Source organism: Polypterus senegalus, chromosome 4 (genome assembly GCF_016835505.1).
Source record: "Polypterus senegalus isolate Bchr_013 chromosome 4, ASM1683550v1, whole genome shotgun sequence".
NCBI classification, from domain to species: domain Eukaryota; kingdom Metazoa; phylum Chordata; class Cladistia; order Polypteriformes; family Polypteridae; genus Polypterus; species Polypterus senegalus.
In genome coordinates, this window is record NC_053157.1 from 225,961,072 (window position 1) to 225,981,138 (window position 20,067).

General features: G+C 35.9%; 1 protein-coding gene across 3 annotated transcripts in view; it reads left to right on the forward strand.

Annotated features, from left to right (window-relative positions):
- Positions 1-20,067, forward strand: part of LOC120528082 — a 143,860-nt gene that overhangs the window by 77,979 nt on the left and 45,814 nt on the right. For all 3 annotated transcript variants that reach the window (XM_039752096.1, XM_039752095.1, XM_039752097.1), the window contains 3 exons: positions 12,261-12,428; positions 15,909-16,052; positions 19,644-19,811. In XM_039752096.1, the coding sequence (XP_039608030.1) occupies positions 12,261-12,428; positions 15,909-16,052; positions 19,644-19,811 (480 nt within the window). The remainder of the gene's footprint in view (positions 1-12,260; positions 12,429-15,908; positions 16,053-19,643; positions 19,812-20,067) is intronic.

Here is a 20,067-nt window from a genome sequence, read left to right on the forward strand (position 1 = left end):
ACCTGTTGAAGACTTGTTGAGTTTATTAGCTCTGTTCTTGTTCCATTCCTCACCATGATTTATAGCCTGTTTTCAGCCAGTGATAGTCCTCATCCTGTTTTACACTTCCTTTGTGTTGTTTTTGTTGTAACTTTTGCTCAAGTTAGTTTCCGTATCAGGCTTTAACCTCTTTAAACTGCTTCTTCAGTTCTGACAGCACCTGCCTGATTTATCCTTATCTCTAAACCTGAAAGCTCCCTTCTTCATATTCAATAGGGCTTTCAAGTGTTTTGTGATCCATGGTTTGTTGTTGGGGAAAACAGTGCACTGTCTTTGTGGTGACTATGTTATCCACACTAGCTTGATGTTGTCTGTGATACAGTGGCTAAGTTTGTCTATGTCCTGGCCGTGTGACTCACACAACATTTTCTAATCTGTGTTTTCAAAGGTATCCTTCAGAGTTAATTGGATTAGTATTTATTAGGATCTAATAGTGTTTAGGAACTGCTACTTATATCCTAGTACATAAGTTTAGTAGTGATGGGTGATACCACTATTTTTGAAATCGATACTGACAAAAGTATTTTATGTGTCTGATTTCTGATACCGATAGTGATATTGCGTTATTTTTTAAAGAGCATAGGAATTTGTTTTCAAATGATAGTGTTTTAGAATTGGTAATATTAATAGGTCAGTTTGTCAATGTCAATTTATTTATAGAGTACATTTAAAACAGCATCAGTAATGCTGTAGCCAAAGTGCTTTACATTAAAACATACAATCAACATAAATAAAATAAATAGAAATAACATACAATATAACAAAATACAGTTGGTAGTGAGTTAAAAGAAAAGAAAGAAGATGGCTCAGAGTTGGGCAACCATCAGTATCAGTGAAGGTCACTGAAAGCTAGTGCATAGAAATGAGTTCTCAATCTAGTTTTAAACAGTTCAATTGAAGGTGACTCCTTAATGTAATGAAGTAAAGAGTTCCACAGGCGAGGTTCAGCAGCTGCAAAGGTCCTGTCCCCCTTATTTTTGCACTTGGTGCGAGGGGCCATAAAAGACAACTGACCAATAGATCTAAGCTCTCTGGATGGCTGGTGTAAAACACACAATTTATATAAATAGGCAGGAGCATACCCATGTAATGATTTAAAAACTAGCCACCAAATTTTAAAGTCAGTTCTGAAAGTAACAGGCAGCCAGTGTAAAGAAGCTAATATTGGAGAAACAGAATCAGATTTTCATGCCCCAACCAAAAAATTGCACATGTTAGGGATTTGCTGATCCCAGAATACAATGAGTTGCAGTAATCAAGCCAAGAAAAGATAAAAGCATGAGTAGATTTCTCAAGATCCCTAGGAGATAAGAAAAAGGTTGACCTTAACTAAAAGACGAAGCTGGAAAAAGCAACTCTTTCTCAAAAGAGAGGTTACTGTGAAAAGTGACATGAAGATTATGGACTTGAGATTTGCAAAAGTCAGCAAAAGAGCCGAGAAGTTCAAAACCAATTTGAGCTTTGGCAGGAGGAACCAGCTATCAGCACTACTATTTTATTTTGAGATCAAGAAAATCGTCAGCCATCCAGGATCTTAGTTCAAAAAGACAATTATGCAGCCAATTAATTGCTGAGTTACAAACAGGAATATAAACCTGTGTATCATTAGCATAGCAGTGAAAATAAATATTTCTTGAAAATAGCTATTATAGGATGAAGATATATAGAAGATAAGGGTGATAAAGGATAAAGATGGAAACATATTTAAAAGCGAGGAGACTGTGTTGAGCAAATGGAAAGGGTACTTTAAGTGGCTGATGAATGAAGAGAATGAGAGAGAGAGATGGTTGGATGATGTAGAAATATGAATCAGGAAGTGCAACGGATTAGCAAGGAGGAAGTAAGGACAGTTATGAATAGGATAAATAATAGAAATGGAAAGAATGTTGGTCCTGATTGCATGTCTGTGAAAGCATGGAGGTGTTTAGGAGAGATGGCAGTGGAGTTTTTAACCAGATTGTTTAATGCAATCTTGGAAAGTGAGAGGATGATTGAGGAGTGGAGAAGAAGTGCACTGGTACTGGAGAGGTGGAGATATGCCCTAGAGAGAAGAGTAATGAAGATCAGTAGGAAGACAGAATACCTGTGTGTAAATGAGGGGGAGGAAAGAGAAGTGGTGAGGATGCAGGGAGTAGAGTTGGTGAAGGTGGATGAGTTTAAATACTTGGTGTCAACAGTACAGAGTAACAGATAGTGTGGAAGAGAGGTGAAGAAGAAAGGCAGGGTGGAGTAGATGGAGAAGAGTGTCAGGAGTGATTTGTGACAGATGAGTATCAGCAATAGAGAAAGGGAAGGTCTGCAGGACGGTAGTGAGACCAGCTATGTTATATGGGTTGGAGACGGTTGCAGTAACAAAAAAAATGGAGACAGACCTGGAGGTGACAGAATTAAAGATGTTAAGATTTGTATCTGACAAGGATGGAAAGGATTAGGAATGGATGGGAGACAAAGTCAGAGAGGTGAGATTGTGTTTGTTTGGAGCTGCCAGGTAAGAGGAAAAGAGGAAGGCATAAGAGGAGGTTTATGGATTTGGTGAGAGAAGACTTGCAGGTGGTGGGTGTAACAGAGCAAGATGCAGAGGACAGGAGGATATGGAAAAAGAGGATCTGCTGTGGCGACCCCTAACAGGAGCAGCCAGTAGAGACGTAAGAAGATTATGCTAACAACGGGCTTTACATTTCATAAGTATTAATGAGTGGTAAACGGCAAAATGTTAAAATCAACTAAAAAGTCTTTGAACCCCCCATCTACATAAACCTGCTAATAGCAGTTATCTGGGTAACGTCTTGTGCATCTTTGAAAACTCTCCTGGAACATTCCTTATCTGGCACTGATTGTAGGTAAATTGCTGTTCTTCAGATTTGTATCTTCTTCATGTTTTAGAAACATCTTCTGTTGGTCAGCGTGTATGCCATTTAAATGATTAAATAGGCTCCTTGTTTTCCCACTGTACAGTTCATTCTTCTCACAAATATTGCATCGGGTGGCTGTATTGTTTTCCATCTATAAAAAGTAACTACGCTTGCGCAAAGGGCATGGGTGTAAGCTGTTCTTACATCACAGTGCATCTGCTTATTTCAGTATGTGAGAGCAGAAACTGTGTAAGTACATTCTATGAATTTGCAAGAACTTTGCTACCATATTTTACAGAAAAAAATAGTAATTGATATTTTTTAATGGTACTCGATACCAAATGAGTACAGTTTGAGTATTGAGGTATTGATTACTGTGGTATCAGTTTGCCCATCCCTAATGTTTAGAACTCCTACATTTGAAATGTACATGTGTTAAATTCCACACCCTTACCTCCTTTTGCCCTAAAAAGAGCAAATCATTTCTTAAATATTTGAGCGCCACCAGTCCATTTCTGATCTGAATTTGTCCTTAACTTTTGCTGGTCTAAAATAGCGGTATTGAGGTAAAAGTAAAATATTTCCAGAAGGGAAAGAAGAAAATTAGTAACATATGTGAGACCAAAAGGAAAAGAATAGCAGCTCTACAATATGATAAGAAAAGTTTAATGTTTACCAAGGAGAAATAAGTGGCAAGAAGGAACAGAGCTAAATCCCATCAGATGGCATTTACATGAAGTGGGGTCAATTCTAAATTGGGGGCACTGGTGTTTCAGATTTCTAGAGCAATGCATATTAGCTAATATAGTGTTCCATTAGAGTGGGGAGGTCAGAGGAGAAAGGTCTCTGGATGAAAGGGAAATCGAACAGGGAAAGACCTATAAGATGTTTCACATAGTAATTAGTAGAGGATAGAAATTGGTTATTTCTTGTGTGAAAAAGAACAAGATAACGAGTACAGTAGGTGAACTGGGAAAAGAGCAGTTAGTAAAACATCTCATTTTGTGAACTATAATCATATTTGTAGGCAGGAAAATATAGTTGTTCTAGAAAAATTACATTGAGTTTGTAGAGACAAAGTAGAGTATCATGAGCCCTAGGCTATCAAATAGAATTCACTAATCCCAGAATCAGAAGGTTAGACGAATTGAATTTGTAACAGAGAAGACTTTAAAAGGCTTGAATAAATCTCACACGAGTGTTATTAGACTGGATACTTTCTAGATAGATAGAGTGGTAATTATTTTTTATTTTAAAACAATCTTTATTAAATCAAGCAGTAGTAAAATTAAAAATGTGCAAAACCTAAAGTGTACAGTTAACACAAATTCAACATGTTTTATCAATTAAAAGAAACACTTCTTTAGAATGCATGCCATTATAGCATTATATATATCTTATGTGACAAACAGCAACTCTTTTGTACTAGTACTCAGTAATTTAAAATCAATAAACTGTTTCAAGCAAGCATATAGAATATCCCAAATAACAACTTTGAAAGAAATTGTTACATTGCTATGTAACTCCTTTATCCCCAAACACAGAGAATAGAACACATAAAATCCTATTCAGTGCCTACCACAATTTTTTTATTTTTAAACACATTTTAACAATAACTCACACATTAATTCTTAGCTCTTCATCACCACGTGACCCCTTTTATCTTCCAAACATTTTAAACACAACCATTGTATTTAAATTTTATGTATAAACTTTATTCTTGAGTGAACATTCAACTTAAAAATCAAAGTAACATCTGTAGACTCTGTCTCAGATTGCTTATTATTCTGACTGTTTGAAATAGCCAGTTTTGCCTCACCTAATAAATCGAAATTTACGTTACTGCACATTTTTATACTATTGTTCATCCCCTTGTGAATAATTCTAAATCTGGCCTGTCCTAAACTCCCTGCCCCACCATTCCCTAGTTTAAATAATCCTCAACAAACATTATATGCCTCCTCAATACAATGGTGCCCCTCCGTTTCAAATGTAACTTGTAGGATAGAATAGGTCCCATCTTTTCTAGAAGGAGTCCCAATACTCCATATACCTATACTTCTATCCTACACCAGGTATCGAGTCAAACGTTAAGTCTTCTAATCTTCTAAATTTTACCTGGACTGGCATGTGTCTCCCACCTATGCACCTGGAGGGTATCTGTCTGTGCAAGATACTGTGGTTCTGGTGCACACCTGTACATCAATCCCCCTAATGACCTATTATGAGGTGGTTCTTTGGGGCTCCTCATGCCTTCCCATCACCTCAGAGTTTTTTCAGAGTCATCACACAACTCTTTATGGACCTGAAAACAATTTTACTCTTCTAAGTCTGGGGTTGATTCTCCCAGGCAGTATGCACATTTTACCTTCCATTGACGTCTGACATGTGACCCATCTATCTCCACCTGTCTGGTCTGGAGTCTCCTTCATCACCACCTTAAGGGTGCACACCATCTCCATAAAAGACATGTGTTCCAGATCTGCCAGTTCCCTTTGCAGCCCTTCCAACCCTTCCTCCCGTTCAGTCACCCTAAGCGCGAGGGGATGGATCCGCTGGCATCTTCTGCAGATGTAGCCTTCAAGCAGGACTGACTGCTCCAAGCCATTCTTCTTCAGTTCAATATTCAAAAGGACTTGCATTGTATTAGCCTCATTTTATAATCTGGGTTTTGATTACTAGACTGTTTAACTCTTTTTGTTAAATTTAAATAATATAACTTAAAATATTAAAATTGATCTCAGATTTTAGAACTACTGCAGTTAATTAACATCTTCTGGCCCCTTAAGCTCCTGTAATACTTCCCCCACCACTCCTCACCTGCTTTCTGTGTGTCTTCCTGTGAAGTTATTAAACTTTACTTTTCCATCCTTGTTTTCCCTTACTTTGCTATGTTTTCTTCAGTCTCTGTGCTTACACAGTTTGTTCTCTTTTCTATTAAAGAAACCATTCACTGTCACCCACTAAGAAGTGCTACGAAGGACAAAGAATTTTGGGAAATCGAGGTACAAAGTCCTACTCATTGACCCTCGCTATTTGCATGTTGAGAACTTGAAAATTAAAATGCAAAGTGGAAAATGAAAATTCAATGAACAACAGGTGGCGCCAGTGCTTATTTGCATTTTACTTTTCATTTTTGCAGCTTCATTGTGGTTCAGGCTGAAAATTAAATTGCAAATGGGGTTGTTTCATTTTAGTTTTAAATTATGTAATGTCTGGTGGAAGCTTCTGTAAAATAAATTAAATAGCAGTTTTACTGAGCGCTAAGAATTGTTCTATCAATAAATCTTTTTACATATTATTACATTCTTATTAAGAAAAATGAATATCCGCTGCTAATGCCTCATGTATAATGCCGTACGTAGAACTCACACTATAACATGGCGTAAGCACAAAAGCGGGAATGTGCATACGCACAGAAAAATCCAGATGCATAAATCTGTGCATATGCAAACTTCCACGTTCTTCCACTACATAAATCCCGGTCAGCGTGAAAAGTAATGCACACGCCTGCTGTCCCGCCCCAACTCCTCCCAGAATTACGCCTCTTTGAATATGTAAATCAATATAAATAGCCCTTAAGCTCAGCATTCTGTGAAAAGACAATGGCAAAACCACAAAGAAAAATAGAATACCAAGTGGAGGCAAGGAAAAACGTACTATTTGTTGGTTTAAACAGTGGTATAAACAAGAAAAGGAAGTTGATCGAGTGAAAAAGCGTGTCGGAAAATTCTCGAAAGTTCAAGTCGCACAGTGCTAGAAATAAAAAAAGTTGTCACATATCAAAGTCGCCATGAAAAGGCGAGTCATAGCCCACCGTCTGAGTGTCATATGAAAGATTATTAGGGTACAGAGGGAAAAAAAAGGCACACAGTGGGGAAAAAGCAGGAAATGTCAACTTTAATCTCAAAATTTCCACTTTAATCACGTAGTTTATTTTGTCATTAAAGTAGAACATCATCAACTTAATCTTAAAATCATTTAATTTACTACTTTCTCAAATCCCATTGTAACTAAAGTAGCACGTTAAATGCTTTGTTTTGTATTGGATCTTCCATGTGCTCTATGTGTGTGAATCACTATGTGCTTCTTAAAACAGCTTTCTCTTACACCGACAGGACACAGAATTCATTACACTCGTAATATTACAGCTCTCTGAATAACTAAAATACTGAGATGTATACGTGATATAATTTTCATGATAATAGGAGTTAAAGCATGTTATTAAACATGGGAACATGGTGGCGCAGTGATTGTGCGTGGCCTTCGATGAAATAATTTATTTCAGCAGTACTGTCTCTTTCAAACGTACTAACCCCCAATTCCTGTCCTTCCTTTTCTTTTCCTCCAAATACCCAATCACCACACAATCAGCTCTGTAATAGACGTTAAGCCTTCTGTAAGCTTATAACGCAGATTCTTCAAAACTTTTAAGGAACATTGAAATATTAGTAGTACATGTTTAATTATTCTATCCTTTACGCCAGTCCCAGTGAAGCATATAGTGCGAGGCAGGAACAATCCGTGAACTGAGCTCCAGATCCTTGCTAGCGTAGCGACACTGTGTCCTTTAATTATTAACAATATAGATTATTTAAATGAAGTTAAAGTTTTATCTGTATAATATAATAAACATATTTTGCTGCATTTCATCTTAAAAATGATATTGTCATCATATGTAAATACGAGCTTTATAAAGTGGATCAGGTTGTGCAATATTATAACTGTAGTGCAAGTTTACAGTGAGGTGATTGTACTTATAAGTTCAAACAGTTCTACAAGGAACACTTGATGGACTGATTGATTGCGTTTAGAGCTCTTGGGATGAAACTCTTTCTGAACCGCAAGGTTCGTACAGGAAAGGTTTGAAGCGTTTGCCGTGTGAGAAGCAGTTCAAATAGGAAGCATGGCTGAGGCAGCGTGTGCTTGATGCTGTATACCAATAATTCTCTTTCCGATCAGCTGCTCCGAGTGGTACAGTGAAAGTAATATGGAAAAAGATGAACCACTGTGGCAACTCTTAACGGGAGCAGCTGAAAGAAGTAAAAGAAGGTGCAGTGAGAGTAACAATGTTAAAACATCTATGGTATTCAGAATAGTTTGACCATTCTGTGGACCATTACATTGTTACTGGTTAATTACAATCAGATGCATTAAATGAATAAACAATATGCGGTTAATTTCAGTGTATTTATAAAACTGCATCAGGGATGAGGATCTGAAAAAGAAAGGATAACCACAAAGGAACAGTAACACTGCTTTGATGCTGGGTGACGCCAGTTTGCAAAACTGAGCAGAGAACTTGCGTACGCCAGGATATGAAATACCGTGGAAATGTGCATGGCTTTACGCCAAGTTTAGGTTTTATACATCGCGATTTGAACACTGAAACGTTCTTACGCAACAGTTTTGTGCATAAGCAGTGTTTATACATGAGGTCCCTGGTTATTTACTTATTCACTTGATTGTTTCTGTTTTTGCTTGCCCTTGATCGGGTTGTCCCTCACTAGATTCCTGTCTGTGTACTCTCGTACCCCTCTCTTTATCAGTTTCAAGTCAGCCGCTTACCTGTACTTAAAATAAATGCTTTCTTCTTAAGGAATAAAATGTATGACCTTGTTTTATACCAGTGCTAATTCTGTGCTGTGCAAGTGCTATATAGTGCGCTATCCAGTTATTTCTTATATGCCTTCATTTCTTTCCATGAAAAAATCAATATTAATTTTAACTATTCATTGCTACAGTGCTGGTTATTTACTTATGAATTTACCAGTTTCTGCAACTACTTTCTGCATTTTCTGCTGTATCCAGCAGGGAGTGCTCTTTCTCCCCTGGTATGTGTTTCTTGATGGAGAACAGACTAAAGCCAGTACCATCCTTATTGTAACCATGGCGGAAATAATTACAAGAGAGAAATATGGTACAAAAAATGATATACGTATTTAACTTACTTTAAAAGTTAACATTCTTTCCCAATAATACAATGTACAGTATAATCATGTATACTTACGTATTTAGGCTAGAGAGAAGCCAAGGGACATCACAGACAAGTAGGGGAATGCTGATAACCAGATGTCCCATCTGGTGAGAATATCAGCAGAATGAGAAGGTGCTTATGACTTTGTGTTGGATTCTCATCATTATATCTACCTTATATTTACATATTGATAACATTCTTTTTAGATATGGGCAACTACCAGACAGCCTGTGTGTGAAAATAACATCTTCCCCTGTTCTCATCATTAATGACTTCTGCAGACTTTTGCTCTGTTTTGATCTAGCAGACATCAACACTTTTAAAATAGCCTGCTTGTGTGTTCTTCACATTTCTTTTGCCTGCCCTCCAGTTGTCATTTGTCCATCTCTGGCATTCTCTCTCTCAGAGCTGAATTGCATGGCTTTGAAATAAATTTCACAGATTATATTGGCACAAAATAACCTTCATGCTACATCTGCCCCATGCTGTGACTCAATGATGCAACATTTTTGAGTACAAGTAACGTTTCCAAATACTCAGCTACATTTGCTGATGTGTTTTTAAAAGAAAATGACCATAAAATCCTATCCAAAGAGAAAGAAGCTTGAGAACTTCCTGCACGGCTTAATAGTGGCTATCAAAAATAAAGTGTTTAGTTGCAAAAGTTGTATTTTAATTAACCTTCACACAACAATAACACAAAACACTCAGCCCTTCTTCTAATTCATTTTGTAAGGATGATGTCAGCAAATCAGTCTCTCAGTATGATTAAAAACCCTTCCCCTTAACAGTACCTTCCCATTAAAAAAAAATTCCAACACTCTGCAGAGAATCATAAAACAACTCCTTCCTCTCCCATTCTCCCATAAGTAAAAAAAGTAAGGATACCCCTAAACTGATGTGTGAGCCATCACTGAAAACAGCCTGACTCCAAAATATAATCAGCCTGGCTGTACCCACAACACCAGCCATTTATGCTTTAACTCCCAGTGTACAAGTATTGCGTAGAGAAAAAGAGATAGAATACTGATCAGATTCTTTAATCTGTTAGACTCCCTTTGTTCTATGCCTGGTTAATTGGCATTGTTCATGACCTTTTGCTCTGACTTAAAACAGCTGTAAATCTGAGAGATGCTCCTCCATTTGGATACTTCTCATACCCTTATTAAATTCTAAAACATTTGTAATTCTAATGGAGCTATAAGTAGCTCTGTGTGTTGTATACTTCAAAATAGAGGCACTCCTCAATGAGTTGTCAGAATTGCTTCTCCTACCCTTCCTGTCACTCATGTCGCTATTGAAGTCACTTTGACTGTTAAACAGGCAACTGTTACTCTCTCCAAAGCTCATGGGATACAAGGCTTTTCTTTGCTGACTTTGTATTCTCCAACTTTATCCTTTTACTTTTGTCTGGAAGCTTTAAGGCTCATCACACTCACTCACTCCTACACTTCCACTATTCACATGGAACACAACCAGAGGTATTTAACTTATTTGCCCTTCCACAGCATGTACTTCAGAATGCTCCATCAGGAGTCTGTCTTCAGAAGCCATTATTATTTGCAATTATATCAGTTGTCTGAGACTTTTTCACATTGGTGGAAAGTGGCACTGCTCCTTCTGAGCAAGCATTTGTTGTCGTACTGTATTGTTTAAAAAGAATTAGCTGAGCTGCCGGACTCAGCTGGCATATCTTTGTCTGTAAGAAACCCACTCTTCTCAGGAGCAATTTTAAGCAAATTACTGGGCGGCACATCATTCACGGCATCTTCTGTAGTTATAAGGTCATTTAAAACTAGTAAAAGACACATGAGGTAAGCAACATATTTTAAAAAAATCATTTTGGGACAAAGTATTCCTTTAACTGTCCTAGTATTTTGCATCTGGTGCTATTTATAGTTTCCTCTTATGCTATGAGGAACTTTTGTAGTTCTTTAGAAGACAATGACCTTTTTTATTGTATTTAATAAGTGTTTTGTTGGAGTGCAGTTTTCATAGCAGAATCTGATGTTAAAGTAGTACATAATGAAAACAATAATTGAACCATGTTCCATATTTAGTATATTTAACACTAACATAAGGCACTTTATATGCATATATGCTTCTGTATTTGAGTATGCAGAGGTAGGCATCTGATTCAGCACTGGCTTCCTTGAACACATCCCAAAATGTTGATTCCAGGCCCTTCTGAAATTTCTTTCACAGCCTCATTAGTCCTCTCTGATGCTGTAGATTTGTGATCTTGCTGATTTTAATTTCTGTCTGTAGACAGGGGCAGGAAGCTTCATTGCATGATGGTGTATAAACTCATTTGATCTCAGTAAAATAGAAAAAGTAGAATACTCAAGCAACAGAGTAATCAGTACTATAATGTATGAGTAACTGAAGACCCCCCATCTCAGTGACGTATTTTTCTTGCTTCTTTGCTGGAAACTCTCTTACTGCACTACCTCTGTTACTGCAACTTTATCTTTTTACATGTGCACCCCCCTGTTGTACTGTTAGACAACTGGACCAGGTGTCCTGCTGCAGTGGGTTTAAATTTTTATTGGTAAAGACAGGAAACTGGAAAAAATCTGTTAGACAAATTATGTTTAATTAAATTAAATTATATTTAAAAAAGATCAGGACTTAAATAAGTAATTCTATAGTATGAACAAAGAACAGCATTTGACAAAACTTACAGAAACAATAACACCTCATCACATTCTATTTGCTCCATCTTGATTTTTATTAAGATCTGCCAAGGGGAGGCTTAGCAGCTGAATTATGTCAAAATACGTATTTCTGGGTTTAAAAATGTTGAAGTGAAATCACTGATAAATCTATTAATTACACAAAAGATAATACTTTAATAAAAAGAGAATGCATAAAAAATGTTATCTTTTGGGAATATGAGACGACTTCTGGTGGTTACCTAAAAGCTAAACTTTCTCTCTTAGCATACTGAAGGTTTTCTACATGTTTCAATAAGGTTGAATGTAATTGAGGAATCTTGAGGATTCTTCCAAATAAGTATGCTCTCTTCTAAGAAAAGTATGCTAAACTATTAGGATGATACAAAAATTCCTCTAAATTCTGTGTTTTTCTTTGAATAGTACATTTTAAGATGCTAAAGAGCTGTTGATAATTATTTGACTGCTGTAAGATTATTATTTTCCATTACATGAATTCTCACATATGTCAAATTTATTTATTTTTTCCCTTGTTTTGTGTTTTCTTAATATTTTTGCAAGAACTACTGAAATCACCTGAGGTTGGAAGGCAGCATAAATTAATATTTACATAAAGACTGGCGCTTTAGAAAATTTACATTTGTTTACTTTAAATATCATCATAAATACTGTATTTTTTTAATTTCCCAGTGATTCATATTTATTTATGTTTTACAGGTTCTCTGTTTTTCATGTTTCTGAATGTAACATGATAAACGTATGCAAAATGATTATTCCCAAATTTAACCCTACATATATTTCTCTGGATGGAGATTTTGGTGAAAAAGCAGTAAAATCTATTACCAATGTATTACAACATTCAAATTACACCCCCAGATCTGTAAGGTAATTAAAAAATTTTGTGTTGTGTTTCTACTGAATGTTCAGTCTGCTGAGGCTTTTTGCTTTTGATGAATTATGATAACCTAATATTAGCATCATTGGGTTCACTTCCCGGGTCCTCCCTGCATGGAGTTTGCATGTTCTCCCTGTGTCTGCGTGGGTTTCCTCCAGGTGCTCTGGTTTCCTCCCACAGTCCAAAGACATGCAGGTTAGGTGGATTGACGATCCTAAATTGTCCCTAGTGTGTGTTTGGTGTGTGGGTGTGTGTGTAGCCTGCGGTGGGTTGGCGCCCTGCTTGGGATTGGTTCCTGCCTTGCGCCCTGTGTTGGCTTGGATTGGCTCCAGCAGACCCCCGTGACCCTGTGTTCGGATTCAGCGGGTTGGAACATGGATGGATTAGCATCATAACTGTATTTAATATTTTGCATATACGTCACAGTAAAGTTTTTAGGCAATAAAATGTATTTAGACACTTCATTGACGGGTGTTTTTGCTGGTCAAATGCTTCCTGTTTCATCAGTTTTTACAGAATTATGAGCTGTCAATGTGTCATGTTGTGGTAAACCTTTTCTGAATTCAGTAAATAGAAAAATGTATGTAAGGCAGAAGAAAACTTAAACCTGGATGCTAAAAATGGTTCCCAGAAAAAAATTAAAGAGCAGAATTTACATTAAAAATGGATGAGAATCTGGTCATATCACAAGTAACTTGGAATGTCTTAAAAACACAAAAAACACTATTGTATTTCTCATTTGGCAATAACCATGATGACAGAGGAAAGAAATATAATAAATTCAGCAGAATTTGCAATAAGAATCATGCAATAAGACACACTGTCAGCACAATCCTGGAGTTCATTGGGAAAAGTAAAAAAGTCTTTCATCCAAATAAGCATTCAGTTGCATTGCTGAAAAAATACAAAAGCTGTGCAAAACTGTTATCACCAGAAAATGGCTTTAGCGGCAAATGTAGAAAATAATGTCTAAAGTTGGATGATGTATTGAGTGTAAAATGTTTTATTATGGGTTTATTATTACTGGTACTCACGGTTACCAAAATGGGTAAATATAAAAGATTATATGTAACCAGCAATAACCAGAAATAAATAACTTTTTTTTAATTACAGTATATTCCTCTTTTAATCCTGCATTCCTTTTATTTGAGTATATACCACAAATGTGAAATGCTGTCTTCACTCTACTAATATTTACCAAGGAAATTATGATAAAAGACACATATTCAGAAGATTATTATATTTGTTGTGCCATCATTGAATTTCTATAAATACAAGCTCCCCTACTTCTGTTGGATAGGGTCTGGGCTCTGCTGTTGCTCGCTCCTGTCTCCTCTTGGCTATGTAACCTTCCTTTAAAGAGGTTGTATCGCAGTACTATTTGTGAAGTAGTCATGTGACAAATAAGGCAGTGGATTTAGAAAAGCAGGAGTGGTATTTAGCTAGGCTCCGTCATTGTGCTTTTTTATCCTTTTTGAAAGTTCTGTAGTTTTTAATTCATGACAACAATTCAAGAAGTGCTTTTAAGATGAATAAGGAACTGATATAAAAATTGAAGACACAAAAGTATGTGAGGTGTTATCTTTCCTGTACACAGTTTGGACATCGATTAATATGCTGATTACCCGCAATGTATGGTTCACGATTGTTGTACTTACCCCATACAAGTTATGCCTCACAGAAGTTTTGTTATTCTGTCGAAAACTTAGAGCACTGAGAGTGTCTGCAACTTCAGGTCAAAACAGCAATAAACAATGAGGCATCTTATTTTTTTTTCTTTTCTTCACTCCCAAAATTAATAACTGTAATGCTTCTAATTTTTCTTTATTGCATTCTAAGAAATTACATGTTTGTTTTCAGCTATGTATGTTTTTTTGTCATGTATCAGTATTAAATATGATTCTTTCACTCTTGAAAAGCATGATTTTAGAGCTACATTGCTCTCCTCAAATATAGTTTTTCTATCCATTACAGAAGCATCAGGTGTAGAGAATAGAATAAACAGAACAGAAAAAATAGAATTGAAAAGAAAAAACACAAACCAAAGAAAACAAAACTTCCTGTCAAAATGAGAACAAAACACTGAAAAGATAACAAAAAGTAAATAGCAGAAATTGTGCAAAAAAATAAAAAACAAACCAAGTTGATAATTGACATTATTGCAAAACTCAGCATTTCTGGCTTTTTAACACATATGAAAGAATTGATTATTCCACCTACACCAACAAATCACAACATTAAAACCACTAACAGTGGCACCTGTCAAGGAGTGCAATATATTAGGCGGGAAGTGAACAGTCAGTTCTTGAAGGTGATTTATTGGAAGCAGGAAAAATGGGCAAGCGTATGGCTCTGAGCAATTCTGACAAGGGCTAAATTGTTGTGATGGCTAGATGACTGGGTCAGAGCAGGTCTTGCAAAGTGTTCCCAGTATGCATCGGTTAGAACCTTCCAAAAATGATCCAAGGAATAACAATCACTGAACTGGTGACAGGGTATTCAGTGCCCAAGGCTCAACGATGCTTATGGGGAACGAAGGCTAACCCATCTGGTCTGATCTCAAAGAAGAGCTATTGTAGCACAACAATTAAGTTGTCCATGAGAAAAAGGTGTCAAAATATCTAGTATATGCAGTTTACTGCATATGGAACTACTTTCATGTATACATGAAAAGAGCTCAAGGTGTTGACATGGCCTCTAAATTATACAGATCTCGATTTAATTTGATCAAGCATCTGTGGGATGTGCTAGAAGAACAAGTCTGATTCATCCAGAGCCAACCTCGCAACTTCCATGACTAAAAGGATCTTTTGCTAATATCTTGATACCAGATTCTACAGAACACCTTCAGAGGACTTGTGGAGTCCATATCTCAATGGATCAGAGCCTTTTTTGGTGTAATGAGTGGGACCTACACAATATCAGACAGATGCTTTGATCCGTGTATGTCTTTAATTGCTCTGTTCATGATCAAATGTAATAATTGTGGCATCAAATGCCAACACAAATGTCCACACTCATTGTAATGTTACTTGATTTCAGCTATCTTGAATATAAGAAAATAATCCAAGATTTTCATTTAGACAAAATGACATGGAAGATAATTTATAAAAATGCACAGATTTTGTGACTATACACAGATATGGCTGTAGAACCTTAAAGCAAGAAGCCCTCCCATGCAGACCATGTTGTAATTCATTCCTTTTGTGTAGTTAAAGCTCTGTGAGCCTCAAGGTATTTCATGCAACATGCACAATTCAGAACAGTACCTGACAAAAGAGGGAGAAGAATGTGTTTTTTTTAGCAGAATAAGGTAGACTAGGATTACAGTATCTCCATATTTGATGAATAGAACAAAAAAACTGTTTAGTTTATTATTAGTTATCATGCTTTAAGTATTGTGGTAACTCAGTAGTCATGGCAAAGTTTGTTTATCTTTCCTCACATGTCACTTGCATCTCTCACACCAGCTTGTGGATGAGTGGCAAAAATGAAGCTTCACCAGAAACTATTTTCAGTGTTCTCCCTGTAGACAACACAATAAGCTGGGACCTAAGTTTAAGTGCTGAAAATTGCTCTGCTGTGAAGATTGAAACTGACAGGAATGAATCAAGGTACTGTATGGTAGAATTAAACATTAATTATAGCGTTTTTATATGTGCCATATACAAATGCTCACATTAATACCAGGATTTCAGTCTCACTAATACCAATGTGGTACTTACTTACAAGGCATTTTAATGTTTAGTGTTTTCTGTGATTTTAATATTCATTGTAACATACAGATTGGTTCAATGTAGTATTGGAATAACAGAGTTTGTAAAATGCTTATTTGAATTCAGGTAGATTTCATTACTTGAATCAAGCCTACTTCACTGTCCCATTACTAATGTGTTGTAATGCATTGTTGTGATATAAAGCAGTACCTTGCTGAAAATGTTCATTTGCAGATAGGATTGCTGTTATCTTGATGGAAAACATCTGATTGGCAAAACATTTAAGATAATATGACATTGAAATATTGTTCTTCTTGTATTGAGGGGCCCGATATGTGCTATGAAAGCACATTCTATTACAAAATATCTTCCTACCAACCTGCATTTTTGACAACATGCAGAATGGATGCATAGTCTCAAGAAATTTTCAAAACACCAGAACCTCCCATTGGTGTAAAACAGCAGGAACCAGGATTGATGAGACTAGGCAATATCTCATCAATCATACTTGTATGTTTTTAATGCAGTGAAATCACTCCTTCTTGTTTCTCAATGGCAATACTTGAAATATGTTGTTTTTTGGTTCCCCACACCATCCATGAGAACTTGTAATTGGTTGTGCATTTTGACGTGCCTCTTTATCAACTCTCATATCAGTGAGGATAGCTGTTCTTTGACTCTCATGTCAGCTTCTCGTAATTCCTGTCAGTAACTGTCTCTGAACACAAGGATGCTGTTAAATGGATGTTTTATTCATGCCAATCCATTCTTGATACTAATGTGATGTTTCTGCATCTAACTGCATCAGAAGGCATACATACCTGACTAATGATAAGTAATATTATTTACAAAATGAATCAACGCACACACCTCTAACGTTATACTTTCCTTATAAGGCAAAATTCAGGCATTCCTTCCTATATCCAAACCCACCCTCTTCTGTTTTGCACAGCGAAATGTACTTGCTTCAGTGTTTACAACTGCAGATGTTTCACTGTTTTACTATCAGGAGTGACTGTTGAATGAGTAAAAGAAAAATATTTAAAAATGCTCAAGCTGAAGTAACCTCTCTCAAGGTAAAATCGAAACAACAAACACATTTGTAATTGAAGTTGCACAGATTTGGTATCTGTTTTAAGATACAGGTAGCTGTCAACTTATGACCACATTTGGTTCCAACAGACCATTCGTAAGTTGATCTGGAAGTAAGACAGACCAGTATATCTACTCAAAACTGTATCTATACTTCTGTATAATAAGTCCCATAAGTCATATTGTTTGTTTTATATCTTTTTTATCACCATTCTTAGCAAATCGTCTTTTTTTTGTGTAAATTATTTTTTTATTATGTTGTTTCATTATTACTGTTGCTCTCATGGGTGTCAAACTTTTAACAGCTTCACAAATATTTTTTTTGTTTTATGTTACGTCATCAGCATGAGCCTCTCCCAGTGTTAATTTTGTTAACCATGAGATGAGAAATTGTACCAGCAGAGCTTTGAACAATCTGTGTTTTCTGTTTTAACATTTCAGCCTATTAATTATAAAAATTAACAGATAAAAGAGTTCAGTGTGGTTTCATTACCCCTTCATGGAGGTTCACACAAAGCATTACATCGTGAATCATAACGCAGAAGCTTCAGACGTTACCTGGGTACAAAACCAGACCGTAGCAGTACAGCGTGTGGAGTTAACACCTGTTGGGATAAGTTAAAGTCACATGCATTGCATTCACTTTCTTTCCTCCCTCATATTGCTTGATCACTTTAATTTCTGTGTGAAAATCAATTGCCTTTTTTTCCTGTAATTGTAAGACAAATGTAACTGAATGTAGTCAAAACTGCTGCAGGCAATAAACTGAGATTGAGATGAATGAGTCACAGCATATGAAGCTGGCATGGTGAAAACTGTCGTTTGCCCATGAGTTTCGGTACTGGTCATAAGATGCATAAGTCATAAGTCAATGACTATCAATATTTTGGAATTTGGCAATGTTTAAAAATTTCAAAAATGTGTATAGTGTGCAGTATTCTCACCAGAAATGGAACTGTTCCAATAAATTTCCTAATTTTCCTCCTAAGTGTGTGAAACTTTAACAAAATTGGTCCACTGGTATCTCATACTAAGCAGAAATAATATGTGAATGGAATACTAGTCAACTACAAAACACAATCACAAATATTACCACACATACTAATGAAAATAAAGTGCAGATATGAAATTCTCAACAACACCAAATAACAGAACATGAAATGACATCATACAATATTGCAGAAGAAAAAAATTAAAACAACAATACCCTTGGCTCCCAAAATGGGGACTGTCTTTTCAAGTGGTACTCATTACTTGCAAATTACCCATCTTGCATTGCATAGCAAACGTCCAGGAAGGGCAAAGGCCCATCTGTAACATAACATACAGTATGGCCTAATGGTGTTTTATTCTTACTTGGAGTAAATTAAGCATTACAGTTGGTGAACTTATGTCCAATTCAAAGTAAATAAAAGCCCAACAATTTGATTGATAAGTAGATATTTTCTATTTATAGATATACCTGTATAGTTTTTATTATTCTGCCCTCGCAATTGCATGTCCATGCAAACCTAGACAGATAGCAAGCAGTAACTTCTGTAAACCTGTTTCTTGCTCAAATTGCTTTTACTGCTAAAAAAAACTACAAAACACAATACAAAGGGTGCTGTCAATACAAAGCTTGTACTAAACAATCAGTCAATACAGAAATAAATTTATGTATAAATCAGTGAACTATGGCAGTCAAATATCTTGACAAGCTTTTACAAATGAATTATTTAAATGAGGAACTTACAGTTACACCTTCCCAAATCTTAATGTAAAAGAAGTGATGGCACACTCTGTCTGAAACTTCACTAAACTGCATTTTAAGAATAATGAATTGAACAAACTTAACTAACAAAGTAATACTTTAAATGATTGCTAGGTAGCAAACTTTCAGACGAAAGTATGAACAGAATACCTGTGATCAAATGAACTCATTTTTCATGCTACCCACTCTGAATTAAAATGTTAAATGCAGAGTTGATTGGAGATCTAATTGACTTCTTAAGCTAAGATAGTTACAACAGAAAAATGAAATGTTTTGAGACTCTTCTGCATTCATCATGTATGTACTTTGGCTTTATGGTTGTGGGGAATCAACGTTATGGAGTGCTGCAAGCAATGTGTTGATTATTTCACTGCAGAGATATAGGTATATTCTCAAAATGGTTGCCAGTAACTCTTGTAAAAGCAATATTAACTTTTGATTTTTCAGCAGTGTTGCATAATCATTAATAACATGCATGCTTTCCCTAGTACTATAGGTTAGAATATGGCTCCATAAATTTTGTTTTTGTAGTTTGCCAAGTTTAAATTAGATTTCTCAGTATCCCTGAATGCATAATTGTATTTTATTTTTACTGAAGTGTTTTGCTAATCAATTTTAATTGTTTTATATATTCAATGCTGTAGGTTGTTAATCCGTAATGTTTCTGAATCCAAAACATTGACTATCTGCAGAATAATAATTCCAAAGTGTAATCCAGCAGTAATCAGTCTGTCTGGAGATCTTAATAAAGAAGCAGTAAATTCTATTACTGAAATAATAAAGGATGCAAACTACACTCCTAAAGAATTAAGGTAATGTGGTTACTTTTTTTTGTTTTGTATAAATCTTTAAACTTTGAATCCCTCTTCAAAATGTATATAAAGTAACACTGTAGGTGCAGTCGTGAGAAAAGCTAAGTACACCTTCTTTCACTTCAGTTTCAGGATATATCTGCAAATCATCATTTCCTCACCAAGTCCTAAAATTAGATAAAATATTTCTTCAGGTGATTAGGAAAAGTACACGATTTTACTTTATTTTACTTTGTCAATGTTATGAGCCATGAGG